The 13387-nt window shown below is 51.5% G+C and overlaps 5 protein-coding genes across 5 annotated transcripts; 2 read left to right on the top strand and 3 right to left on the bottom strand.

Annotated features, from left to right (window-relative positions):
- Window positions 1-135: 135 nt before the first annotated feature.
- On the top strand, window positions 136-1874 carry SCP_0311180 (hypothetical protein; the record flags this gene model as incomplete). The annotated part of the gene is made up of 3 exons (XM_027756501.1): window positions 136-351; window positions 407-578; window positions 631-1874. The coding sequence occupies 3 exons, from the start codon at window positions 136-138 to the stop codon at window positions 1872-1874; spliced, it is 1632 nt and encodes a 543-aa protein (XP_027612302.1).
- A 219-nt stretch (window positions 1875-2093) lies between these two features.
- Window positions 2094-3322, top strand: SCP_0311170 (Uncharacterized WD repeat-containing protein; the record flags this gene model as incomplete). Its single annotated transcript, XM_027756500.1, has 6 exons — window positions 2094-2311; window positions 2372-2526; window positions 2585-2621; window positions 2677-2834; window positions 2887-3110; window positions 3173-3322. The coding sequence occupies 6 exons, from the start codon at window positions 2094-2096 to the stop codon at window positions 3320-3322; spliced, it is 942 nt and encodes a 313-aa protein (XP_027612301.1).
- Window positions 3323-3674: 352 nt separating this feature from the next.
- Window positions 3675-5433, bottom strand: SCP_0311160 (hypothetical protein; the record flags this gene model as incomplete). The annotated part of the gene is made up of 11 exons (XM_027756499.1): window positions 3675-3992; window positions 4053-4090; window positions 4154-4215; window positions 4279-4402; window positions 4466-4524; window positions 4587-4660; window positions 4729-4782; window positions 4847-4949; window positions 5011-5097; window positions 5150-5345; window positions 5406-5433. The coding sequence occupies 11 exons, from the start codon at window positions 5431-5433 to the stop codon at window positions 3675-3677; spliced, it is 1143 nt and encodes a 380-aa protein (XP_027612300.1).
- A 1083-nt stretch (window positions 5434-6516) lies between these two features.
- Window positions 6517-8196, bottom strand: SCP_0311150 (hypothetical protein; the record flags this gene model as incomplete). Its single annotated transcript, XM_027756498.1, has 2 exons — window positions 6517-7857; window positions 7921-8196. The coding sequence occupies 2 exons, from the start codon at window positions 8194-8196 to the stop codon at window positions 6517-6519; spliced, it is 1617 nt and encodes a 538-aa protein (XP_027612299.1).
- Window positions 8197-10819: 2623 nt separating this feature from the next.
- Window positions 10820-12759, bottom strand: SCP_0311140 (hypothetical protein; the record flags this gene model as incomplete). Its single annotated transcript, XM_027756497.1, has 6 exons — window positions 10820-11150; window positions 11204-11304; window positions 11359-11997; window positions 12045-12155; window positions 12204-12312; window positions 12362-12759. The coding sequence occupies 6 exons, from the start codon at window positions 12757-12759 to the stop codon at window positions 10820-10822; spliced, it is 1689 nt and encodes a 562-aa protein (XP_027612298.1).
- Window positions 12760-13387: the final 628 nt, after the last annotated feature.

Raw genomic sequence — 13387 nt, 5'->3', positions numbered from 1 at the left:
CTGTTAGGTCTGAGCTGCTGAACGCAGAGCCCATATCGTCCTCGCCGTTGTGGCACGGGCAGTGCCTACAGTGAACTTATTCTTTTAAATTTCCAGCGAAACTCTGGCTCGAGGTATACACAACTCGGGTTAACGATGTCGAAGCATTCCCTATCTCCAGCACCTCTTCCTCCTTCCAAACGACAGCACGTTCAGGGACCATCACATTCCAACCACTCCTCCCGGTCGAACTTCGATGCTCTCCTATATGATGAGATAGTGCTCGTGATCTTTTCCTACCTCTCGTGGACAGACCTCTGTGCCATTCAGTCCACGAACAGGAACTGGTCACGGCTCGCGCTAGACAATCAGGTACTTTCGTTCAGCATCTTCTCGGGACAGCCCGTCGTTGAATGTGCAGAGATAGCTATGGAAGGCTCTGTATCTCGGTGAGTACGGCCGGACGAGACTCCGCGGTGTGCGTGGTTTCATCGGCCGTGGGGATGGGCGAGAGGTGCGCCCTCTCCCCGGCAGAGCCAAGTCCGAAGAGGTGAAAGACTGGAAGTGGATGTTTCGGATAAGCTCTAACTGGCGCACAGGTAATTTCACCGTTTTATAGTCGACGTTGAGCGAGGTACTGAGTTAATACAGGTCGTTGCTCAGTCGAAGCCCTCGACACGGACGTGCAACATTCTCTGTCGAGAGTATCTGTGCCTCCGAGGGAACAGACACATATCCTGCTCGCGGGGAATGTTACTATTTTTGCGTCGTCTCAGACGTCGTCCGCACCTCCTATCGTGCTGACAGCCCCAACGCACCATACGCACACAATGCATTGCAGATCCTCGGTTCAAACGCAAATAACAGCACTCGCTCTCGATCAATCGCCTCCTCACTCCACACAACACATTCGCCTACTGTCCTTCCTGTCAACCGGGGAGTTCTCACTGTTCTCCGTGGACCATCGCACGCCGTCGCACTCCTCCCGGCTACTCACGTATGTACCTGCTGCGAGGAGTGCTCGTACGTCACCCATCAGCCAAGCGGTGTACCATCACCCTCTACTCGTGACACTCTCGCAGTCATTCCATCTCTCTCTATACGATCTGTCGTCGAACAGTGTCTCACACATGCAGACGCTTACGTCGTTCACGTCATATCCACCCAGTTCCCTCGTGTTGTCCACGCTCGTATCAGGAGACTACAAGCTTGTTCTTGCATACGCGATTCCCGTTTTCCCTGCCCACTGGAGCGTCGGTGCCACGGAGCTCATCATCTCAAGTACATCGCTCACTGTCGCGTCCACACGAACAGCGCGCGCGACTGATGTGCCGCAAGGTTGGGTGGATGAGTCTAAGCTTCAGGCGATGCGCGAGCAATGGAGTCGCAAGGTTGCGCGCGTAGCAGACACGCAGACCGACGGAAAGTGGGTCGTCCTCGCCCCGGCGGACCCCGCAGCGACTGCATCTGTGACAACTGGATCCTCGTTGCCCGCGAGCCCCTCCACCTACGCCTCGTCGGGCATGCACAGTGCGAGCTCATTGCAACTCTACCGTCTGTCTTTTCCTGCGTCATTGTCGGCGACGGCTCTGCCAAAGTTGACGTTCGTGCGCACGCTGCACGGGCAGATAGGGCCGGTATCTGCTCTAGCACTCGCGGATGGCCGCTGTGTTAGCCTCGGCGTGAATGGGAGTATCTGGGTGTGGGACCTAGAAGGAGGCACGGGCGCCGAAGTGTTCGGGAGCGCAGTCTGTACTGGCAAGGCTGAGGTTAGCGAGGATAGGCTGAAACGACTGGACGCTAGGAAGACGGTGAAGGGTACCGTGGTGTTTGATGAAAGGCGGATTTTGAGTGCTGATGGCGATGGCGTGCATGTGTGGAGGTTTGACGTCTGATTATTTTTTCTGCTATTTTTCTTCACCGTTGCTAGACATGCTGTACGATTGTCGAGTGGAAGTTGTAGTCTACATAGAATGTACACTCCAAGTACAACTTTTGCGGCGCCGGCCTCGAGAAGCGCTTCGGAGCATCTAATTTACCTGCCATTTATGGAAGGTAGTGCATGTGAAGTGGTGTGAAGAGACTGCTCAGCCACAACTTGAGCTACTTCGACCATGGCACCGTCCCGCGGCCCAACTACTGTTGCACGAAACCTCCATGCGACACTCCAAAACCACAAGGGGGCTGTCCATGTTGTTCGATATGCGAAAGGCAGCGCAAAATATATCCTGACAGGCGGGCAGGACCGTTCCGTCCGTCTCTGGAACCCCGAGTTGGGCACGCAAATCAAGGTGTATGCGGCTCATGGCTACGAGGTGTTGTCAATCAGCGTGTGGGTCACTGCGGGGGCGATGCGTAGCGGTACGCTAATGCTGAAGCTTGTTTCCCTCAGGTCGCATGATAACAGCAAGTTCGCCTCGTCGGGCGGCGATCGTTCTGTGTTCTTGTGGGATGTGATGACGGGCGCGACTATCCGGCGGATACCAGGCCATATGGCCAAGATCTTTACTGTAGAGTTCAATGAGGATGCGAGCGTTCTTGCCAGTGGTATGTAGACTATCCTCTAGTTCTGTGTTCTTTCATCTAAGTTATTCGTGCATTGCAGGCTCATATGACAACACTGTGAAGCTTTGGGACCTCCGGTGAGTTCAATCTTAAATTTTCGCTTGCACTCTCGCTCATGGCAGCTAAACCTAGCTCTCAGAACCGGCAAGCGATCCAAGTACTCGACGAAGCCCACGACGCGGTGCAGACCCTACACGTGGGCCCCACGTATATTATCACCGGGTCGGTTGACGGCTACGTCCGTACCTACGATCTCCGCATGGGCGAGCTGCGCTCCGACTTCATTGGCAGTGCGTAGAAGTCATTACATGTGAACACTTCCACCGCTCACCTTTCGTTTAGACCCAGTTGCGGCAGTCGTCCCCTCACAGGACGGCCAGACGTACCTCGCCACGACGCTCGACTCGCACGTGCGCCTGATGGACATGTCGACAGGCAAGATGCTCAATGATTTCACGGGCCATACGAACACGTCGTACCGGTGTCGCGCGTGTTTCGGGCATGGAGAGGCCAGTGTCATTTGTGGGGACGAAAAGGGTATGGTATGGGCTTGGGATCTGGTCGATGTAAGTGGTGAATCTCACCTTCCACGGCATATATCCTTATGACCGAGCGATGCCGTCTCCAGGCGGCTCCTCTGCAACCGAATCCGCCACCGAAAGTCCATCATAAAGTTATCACTTGGGTCGAGCACCACCCAATTGATAGCGACGAACTCGTCACTTCTAGCGCGGATGGCACGGTCAAAGTATGGCGCAGTCCGAACAGTGGTTCATGAGCAACATATTTCCGCGCACTAAACCAGCCTCAGTGCTCTCTCTTTGGCCATTTCCTGTAACCCCGATGCTTTGATTAGGACAGTGTAATTGCACAACGAGTGTATGTATCGTTACATTTTCTGCTTGACTATAACTCCAGTCCGACTACTCGAAATTTACTACGAGAACAGAAAACTATAATAGGTGATCAACATTAGATACACTACCGACTCACGCGGAATGCGCTACAGCGTTCTGAGATTTACACGACCTGTATTATTAGCAATGTGCATAGAAAGTACGTCTTTCCTCGGACGTCTGGCCTCTCCTTCTTCTACAGCTACACTGGTTCCGCGGAACCATCGCACTTATCTAGAAGCGCCAGATGGGAGACGACATCTCTGGCAACCCGTAATCCTCCTGCATAACTACGCCGGAGTCCCTCTGTGCCAGAAACGCATCTTCGGGCTTCGCGATGATCTGGACATCGACGCCCAACCCGCGCACGCGGGCGGCGTAGTACGCGTGTAGCGCTTCGAGCCGCGCCTTCTCGCTTACGTCGCTATCGGTGCGCTTGAGGAGATCCAAGTCGAATGAGGGAGAAGTCGGGGTCAAGTTCGGTTTTATTGGTTGCTCAGGCCGCGTGCTGCCAGATTCGCGGCGCCAGAATCGCCATGAGCGAATGATGTCCTGGCGGAAGAGTTTAAAATTGGGATACGGTGTAGCCATCCGGATGTTGGTGTCACTCACCCGCTCGGTGCCGAAAATAATAAACAGCGCCATGCCGACTGTTGTGCGATGAATTCATTGATGAAGATGCGCGTGTGCGTGAAAGGAGAAATAACCGTTACCTGAGGCAGAGAATATGTCCGGAAAGGCGGTGTCCAGGTGTTGAAGAGATACTAGGTTCAGTCTGCAGAAAAGTCAACGTCAAAAATGACTTGGGGGGAGCCACTGCACCGGAACGAGCACTAACATCGCAGAGAGGAGATTATACCAGGTGAAGACAGTGATCCGCACAGAGAACTGGAAATCCGTAGTTGCCTCATGTTCTGTGGACAATACATCCTTTCGTCGCCAGAGGTCGAAGAGATTGCACGCTGAAAATATCATGCATCTGTCAGTAAATACACTGAGACAACATGTACAGAATGTAAACTCACACTGAAGAGCTGCCGCAAGGATAGAAGCCGTCAACGCGAAACTAAACGCGGCATTATTGCTGCCATGACGCGAGAGCATTGATCAGAAACTGCATGAGGCGGAGAACGTCACAGAACTGACTAGGGTGTCCAGTCTACCGAGCAGAAAAAGAAGCGCTGCGCTCTGTCCACCCTATCTTCATGGTCACTCCCAAGCTGAGAAACATCGAGATATCACAAACATCCTCAGACATGACTTTCGTTTAACGTAAATTGTTACGCACATGTGCACCAACGGCGACGAAAACTGCGAAAGTCAGGTACGGAGTGATGCATAACTGAAAACAAATTATAGCAAGGTAAAGCACAAGGCAAATGATGTCATAAACGCCAGAAACCTACGGCAGCTGTTCTAATGCGACCTCGATTAGGGTCTACTCCAAGTGTCCGTTCACTTGACTGGGACGCAACGTTGTAAACGAGGACCAACAATGCGAGAGAGGTCCTTGGGTACATAGTATGGCTCAATAATGACTGACCACCTTAATTATCGCAGATGGGCTCACATCGGAGGAACACTGCCCAGGAGGGCCGTCTGCGTGACACAGATTCCTTTCGACGGCTCAGAACCGAGTTGCGTGCCTTTATAAAACCTTCATAGGATATAATTACAAGGGCACAAAAGTGTGCAAGGAAAATGCTCACAGAAGTGATGAAAAAATGCCGGTCAGAATCCACGAGCAGCAAAGACTGATGAGAGTTGCACGTCGTCTAAGAGAGCGCGAGCGAAGGTACGTAGCGACAAGAAGGGGGAGTAGGATGTGCCCGGCAGCGATCTGGAAGAACAGCCATATCGCAAGGTTAGGCAATGCTGTTGACCCAAGTTGCTCCGCCGTGATGCCTTCGAGTTCAACCCCATGAGATGCCAATATCATGAAGCTCGACTATTTCCAGCACTCACGTTTCCTTAGAATTGAAGGGTATGTCATTCGGAACTGGAGTGGGACAAGGAAGGAGTGAGTGCAAGTGGCCAAGGACAAAAAAAGGAAGCCAGGCGCAGCAAGGACAGGAGGCAAGAGCACGACACCGCGCAGTCTGCCTGCAGCCCGGTGAGCGAAGAAGGTTCAACCCAAGAGAAGGTGCAGAAAGAAGACACGAGGATTTAATGAAAGTGGATTCCGGTACGCGCAAAGCGTTGCAGGAGGATGCCTTCAAGGGCTGAGCCAGTGAGGGTCAGAGGGAAAGGAGTGTAAGAGAAAATACCGTGGATATTGGGTATGTCGGCCTAATACATGTTGGGGTGAGACATGAGGTGACATGTCCAGAGCCTGTTTCTCAGTCCTTGCATGCGCAAATCATGTCAGTATGGACAGAAGACGATGGGCGCTCAATGGTGGACATTGGGCGGCTTAACGACAGAGTCGAGTACAGTAGATATTGGCAGATGCGTGAGCAGAAAGCTCAAGGACAACAGCTCGATGAAGGTACCTGTCAGCTGGCCGTGCAATTATTCAGCATAGACCCGCAATCGGAGCAGGAAACTTGTCGATGACAGCTTCCGTATCGAAACGGGCGGGTAGAAGACTAGTGTATGAATGTTAGATGACTTGTAGCCACAACGTGGTATTCGGTCAGATGCAAGCAATAGCCACGACGGCGCGTATTTCGCTTATATCGCTCTCGGACACCTGAGCTTGGCAGCTCAACGTATCGCCTCGCCAGCTGTCAATCTTGCTCAAGTAGGGAAACCTGACCATGTGCATGTCATCCGTGTGATCAGGCGTCCTTCAGGATTCACAGGAGGTGTCAATGACTTACGAGCAACTGCAGTGGCAACAGTGGCAGCTAGTCACGCACAAACAAATACCAAAAACATACATTTCATCACTGATACAGCACTCGGGATATGCAGTATGCACAGGACTGTTATACGTGAGACTGTGATGACAACTTAGGGTGAAGGGGATTCTTCAGAATAATTGCATTATGTAACTTATGAGCTCGATAATGAAGGATCGCATGAACGCTATTAAGACTCACCATCCTTGCACGCCCGTCTCGGTACCCATCCATCACTGCTCTCGGGCAGATTGAAGCTCCTGAAGTAACAGAGCTACTGCATCCCAGTCCTTGTGCTTCGTGAAAGATTGACGAGCGTCGGATTCGAACTCCCCTACCCTGCGATAGGAACTGGCGATCATTTGAAATGACCTGGGAAGGTCGAGGTTGGGGAATGTGGAATCGATGAATTGGGCTACTTGAGAAGGATCCTTTATTCCTGGATCACATATGCAGAAGATATCCAGCTTGCGTAGGGAATGGGACACAACCCCGCGTATTTCGTCGTTGGATGAGGGCGTAAGATCGGCAATGAAAGGCAGTTCGAGTTGCACCAACTGTGGACAGAAACGTGCAAAGCAGGCGAGTGCACCCAACGTTGGAAGAAGACTGCCTACGGGAATATGAGGCCCCAATCTGCTTTCGGATGTTCTTAAGGTAAGGCACTGAAGTTCCTGCCAGGCAGACGCTATATCATAAACATCCCGATCGGACAATCCCAACGTTCCATCGCGAAACATGAGAGCTACATCTTGAAGATCATGAATTTGCAGAAGAGGTCGGAAGAGATGCAGCAAGGTGTGGGAGCCGTCCAATGCGGGTTGTGAATAATAGCTGTGGTAGGATATACGACGTAGTGACGCGCTGCACACCTTGTGCACCATCGTCATGAGCTGAACATGATCATTGAAGCTACTCGTGTGCTCGTGGTTCGTAAGCTTGAGGGTACGGATGTTCGGAGCGACAAGAGCTCCCAAGAACGCCACAATGTTGCCTAGCTTCCCTTCAAGTCGCAGATACGACAAGGTGGAGAGTGCTACAGGAGTGGGAGAAACCCGTTGCATCATATCACAGCGAATCCAGAGCTCTTCCAACGACTCGAGTGCGGACACTGCTTCGAGAAACTGGCAATGGAGCATTTGGGGTGGACCAATGACAGCTAGGTTGCGTAAATGACTGCACCGGGTTACCAATGGTGTCAGCGCTATTGGACGCGCAAGGTCCCGAATGCGGAACTCCTGAAGCAGAGGGGCCCGCTGCGACAACCTATCGATAATCTCTTGCAACTTGATATCTCGGTCTCTCAATTTGCAAGTATTGAGAAAGACAATAGACACAAGACGAAGCGACTGTGAAAACAAGAACTGTACGTTCATGTCCAGAGCATACGAAGCTTGCCAATAGAATTCGTGCAACGATGGAAGGAGGGCCTGGTCGCCAAAATGAGTACGGTGGTAGCTTGTTATGTCATGCACAGCTTGTGATGATCCTCCGCTGTAGTTGAGAGTGCGTACACGCCGAGCATACTGTCGGAATCGCGCCCACTCTTCTGGAGTAATGTCTCCGACTAGGGACTGACATTGATGAAACGCAAACATCAGTCTCACTGCACTCCCAACAGGCGAGGTTTTACTGACGTCTGAATTTCGTTCTGGCTCGTCGCCATCGTCGAGGGAATCTGGAGGGGAATCATCGCCTGGTACGAACGATGAGAAGAGTTGGAGAAGAGGGTACAAATGATCTAAGTCCTCCCAAAGGACGTCAAGCGCATTGTCCGAAAATGCTTTGCTCACTCGAGCGCAGCTCGCCAGAGTTACCGAATCAGCAAATTCGGACCTGCCCTTCGTGGGTGATAGATGACAGAAAATTTGGGGCAGAATATCGTAGCTTGACAATGCACTATTCGCCTCCATATCGTTCGAACGTTGTCAGGAATAGACTGTCAGACAACAGTCGTGACTCGGAGGAAGAGCGTCGAATATGCCACAGGGGGTATAATGGGCTAAGTTTGCCGAGTGCCTCCAACGACTAGTTATGATACTGGGGACGAAGATAATCCATTGTGACGTGCAATCTCAGGGATCAAGATGGCTGTACGCAGGGCAAATTCGACAAAAGGCGAGGATCAGTTAGACGCGCCTCAGATCGTAATGTCACGTGACTAACACATCAGCAAAAGTCAACTTTTGGTTACCTCCATTTAGCTCCCTTATCTCCTTAATTAAGGAGGTCTCTGTTCTTATTTGGGCAATTAAAGCCAATAACGGTGAATAATGGAGGAATAAGAGAAGGGATCTCCTTATTTTTCCTTAATCAAGGGAATAACACCGGTAAGCAAAAGTTGACTTTTGCTGATGCACGTGGCGCCCAATGTGGACGAACAAACATTATGCGACTCGGACATCATTGGATGCCTTCCCGTAGCCGTTTAGAGACGTTCTAAAGCTAGATTTCGTCTCTAAATCACTTCGGCATGTCGGCCAATTGATCTCCGACGAGCATGTGAACAAAGTGAGACATTTCTAAACCTTATGTCTGGAAGGGGGGGGTCGACCCCCCCATCGTCGCCTATCTTTGGTGTTCCGCATCACTTACATCATCTTGCCGTTCATCCTCCGACCGTCTAGAACTTGATTTAGAGATCATGGTCTCACGTCGTTACGGTCTCGCAAATCCGGCTGTTCCGACGCAGTGGGGCATTCCGTAGTCCGCTTTATGATTTAGAAACACTCTAAATCCTACGGGAAGGCATCCATTACTGCACTCATTCTGCGCTCCTTGGGCGAGATCGCAGTCGCTTGGATAGTGCAAGGGCTTCAATTTCAGAGTGGGTACTACTGCACGGTATGCTGGATAGGTCTGATGAGATACTTTATGATCCAGATAATAAATATTGTGTCTTCTGCCACAAGCCGCCGTGCATGATAGCTAATACTTCGTTAAGTCCCAGATCTCTGCTTCGTACCGCTGATGCAACACCAGTGGTCGTGCTACTCCGTATACGTAGACATGGAGCACACTATCTTAGGGCCTGCTGCACCGGACTTCCCTCGTCGAAGCGAGTGACTTATGTACCATCACAGCATCCGACGATACTACGGTAGACGGTGGCCATGATGCCTTGCTCGATGCCATCAGTCTTTGCAACCTTGCCGCCCTTCCAGAGCCAGAGCATCCGGTGGACTCACGGCACCGTGCCTCCGGCCTAGTACGACTTGAAGTTTCACACCCACCGGCATATCACTAACCAATGCCCAGGTATGACAACCCCGAATACAACATTCACCCAGACTTTTTAGGAGAAATATTCATCACGTTGTTGCAGTCATTTGCAATTGCCTGCAATTTCAAACCACCACAAGTCGTTAGTAAACCGCAATCATAGCAATTTCCCTTCCGTACGGTATATTCAATACTACGTGCTTGCGAAGAGCTCGCGAAGATCGGGCATCAAAGGAATATACATCACCTGTGTGCCGACAGCGAGTGGTGGTCCTACCGAACGTAGCACTTAGAAGTTACTTGTGGAAGATTTGACAATTGCCGACCCCGCGCTCTCGACCACTGGCCATGTGTATTCTCTGGATATCAGAATGGCGAGGTGGCTATGCCAGTGGTCTTTAATCGTTCGCCCGAACAACAGACCCGCTGCCTGAATTGACCGTTGTGTGGATCTGATAAGAGAGGACTAAGTACTGAAATATACGATTTATCCACCATACCGACAACGAAACAGCACCACAGACAGTAAACACCTGCAGAGTCAAGTCCCAAAAACTGATTACTTTGTTGCACTGCTATGAGTCGAATCTTCAAGAGGTTGACGTTTCTACCCATGCCACACCAGGGACGCACAGAATCCTCATAAACTTGCCGCGTTTAACACCTTCATTACTCTGTTGCAAGCTAAGAGACTAAACGTTTATTAGCTCATAGCATATCAACAAAGTCTCGTAGAAAAATCAGCTGTAGAATTGAAAGAGTAATTCATCCTCGTGAACGTGCAAAGAGGATGGGCGCTTCGAGCCCCTGGTTCAGCCTGCATATATACGGCAGCTCGAACAAATCAACCAAGTGATGTCCACTCACTGGAACTCCAGGTGGATCAATCGGACCTCGTGCAATGAAGCTGGGTTAATAACGGTGCGCATCATTGGCGACAAGAGCTCTGTTGGTTACATTGGTTGGTGTTATAAGAAAGAAAGCTCACTTTTCACTTCCGCTGCATACAATTGGGTGATGCATGCTGCATTTTGGTGACATGACAGTGGCCAATTGTAGCGACTGCAGTTCTCTCACAATCGCGGAGAGGATATCGGTGTAGGTAAACTACGAGGATCATTAGCGATTCGTCGCGATCGATGAGGCATCCGAAAGTCTGTGTGCAAACGCGGATATGTTGAGGAACGATAGTTGAGGTAGATCTGGCTCCAAGTACCTTTGGGAGACTTTGTGAACTCTCCGATCTCAAGCCGCCTAACTGCCATGAGTTTGTTTTACCTACGGAGCTAACTCAAAATAAAGATAGTCATACATCTACACATCGAACTTGACGATCTGCTCCCCACCTCCCCGCTCAATCTTGAGCAGTCGCTTCGCCACACACCCGTATATCGGCCTTGTAACTGCTCCGCCACCCGCAGCAGACTTAGTTGCGAGCGTCTCTTTCAGACGGCTGAGCGGCATCGCGTACTGCGGCGGCGTAGACAAGAGTGCCAGCAGCATGTGTGCGGTGAGAATCTGCTGCGCGGTTGGCTGCGAGGGAGCAGATGCCGGAGGTATCGCAGCGGTGGAAAAGGATGAGAGGCTCGAGGTGGTGGGTGACGAAGGTGAGGGTGTGAGTGTGGAGAGGGTCTGAAGGTGAGCACTAGTTCTGATGTTAGCGCCGTTGTGTGATTAGGTATGGATAGAGAAACGTACATCGTCTCTTTCGCACGCGGTGGTCTGTTGCTGCCAGCCCCCGATACATCAAAGCGGCATCCAGGCATAACGACTTCCCCGATAGTTGCCCAGATCTTCGACTACATCGATGAAGTCAGCTGAGAGCACACTGAAGGCAATGCAAAGACACGCACAACTATATGTTCCAGTTCTGTGGTCACTTTAACCTTCGACCGCCTCAGCGAGCCAGAAGGCGTCTCAGCGGCCGGCAGAGGACCCGAGGATGAGGGCGAACTCATTCGTGGATCGGGTTCTGGATCGGGTTGGGAGGTGTCCTGGAACTGCTTGAGATGTGATGGTAGCCTCTGTAACACGACTGTTTGCTCCTTGTCTTCTGCAGCACCTTCATCATCCAACACGCCCGAAACTTCAGCATCCAAATCTTCACCGCCTTCGTATGCATGTTGGAGGTCAACCTGAACAGAGCTTCCTATGTCGTACGCTTGATCTTCCTGCTCTCGTTCTTCCAACTTAAGGTCTGAGCAAGGGGATGGTCGGCCTCCGCGTAGACTCCCACTCTTTGTCCTAGCAGGAACAGGGCTGGCAAAGGACAATGCAGACACATTCGCAAGTTCTTCATTGACATCCTCATCAAGTAGCGAGTTTCCCGTGAAGTGCAAGGTACGTGCGGCTGCTGCGGGGGTATTCCAGAACGTTTCTTCTTGTTCGTCCGGAGGTGACATTGACTGGGGTGTTTGTGGCTTCGGCTTGGCCTTCGGGGCTGCGCGACTGATAGTTCGGCCATTGGATTTCCGTTTCATGAGGCTCTCTTTCTGTGGAATCATGAACATCATTGACAATGCGAAAAAAGTGTATTTACATGCTTCCTCAGCTCGGCGATGCGCTGGTGCGCATCCTGGATTCGACGTTCCTCTTCTGCGAAGATAGATTTTGGAGAAAGCGGTGGCTGAGAGGGAGCTACGGGGGCGGTCTGGACTTAGTTGTTGTAAGCAGGCCACCCAACTGACGCATAACTCACTTGCTTCGCTTGATTATTGAGTCCATGGATACTTTCTCGCACTGCAGCCAATTGTTCGACAATCCTGATGGCCTGTTCCGAAGCACGCGGCATGGGTCTGATGGACTGGCTATATCGCCTTGAGCAACGGAGTTACGAGAGACATGTATGGCACTCACTAACGATCAAGATACTTCAGTGCGGCACGGGCGTATACCTCTGGCTCGTGCTCGCCTGTTCTCTGTATGTCCGATCTTCCAGGTTTCGGCGCAGGTGGCTTCCTGAGGGGAGTTGCTCCGAGGAACTCGACTCGCGCGATCTCACCGTGTGGCGGAACAGGAGGATCTGTGTCATGAGTGGGCGGTTTCGCTGGAGGAACCAGGGTAAAGAGCCCCAGCTCCGCGGGGTCGATATCACGGATGAGATCCCCGAGCGGGGTGTGTAGCACCGCATTGGTGAAGGGGCCTACTGAGCCCGATGGAGAGTCAGACTCAACGGAGGAGGTAGACGTCGCAGCTGAGCGAATTGATCTAGCGAGTTGGGTGATGCGGTCGACGTGGTCAGATAAGCTGCTCATCGCGCTGGTCGACGAGGCCGGCACGAAAGACGGCGAGCACAACAACACGATCGAACCGGCCCTGAACTCTAAGTCACGTGGACTATATGTTTCGTACACCTACAGTACTTAATTCTACTCGACTCCGATAGCATCAGCCTGCTCCCTGCGAATTCTGGAATCTGATTGTAAACGTATCTTGACCATTGTGGGTGTTGTGTCTCGAAAAAGTCTGACTTGGGAACCTCGGTTGCTGATTGACGGCACTCTTGCCTACTTTTTTCTTAGTCCTGGTTTAGAGGGTCTGGGTAACTGAGTATGACTGCCCGGTGCTACTGCACATCTAACTCTGCTGTGTCCAGCACTCGAGCTAATCGGGCTATTGAAATGGACAACTATTCTTTCCCGTCGTTCCGTTGGACCAGCGGTGAACCTGCAAACCGTTGGCAAGCCGCCTTCTCACCATCGTCGTGCTTCTGATGAGTCTACGTTTCGTCTCCTGAGACTTCCTGCTCCACCCGATCACGAAGATCGATGATCACACCGAACCCCATCCTTCTGTGTGGCAAAGATTCAAGGAACACGCTGGTGATGCCATTCATTTCTTCCTACTTACAATGCACTGACCTTGCTTCTTAAGTTAGTGAAA

Source organism: Sparassis crispa (genome assembly GCF_003851025.1).
Source record: "Sparassis crispa DNA, contig_000002F, whole genome shotgun sequence".
NCBI lineage: Eukaryota > Fungi > Basidiomycota > Agaricomycetes > Polyporales > Sparassidaceae > Sparassis > Sparassis crispa.
This window is presented reverse-complemented; position numbering and strand designations above follow the sequence as displayed.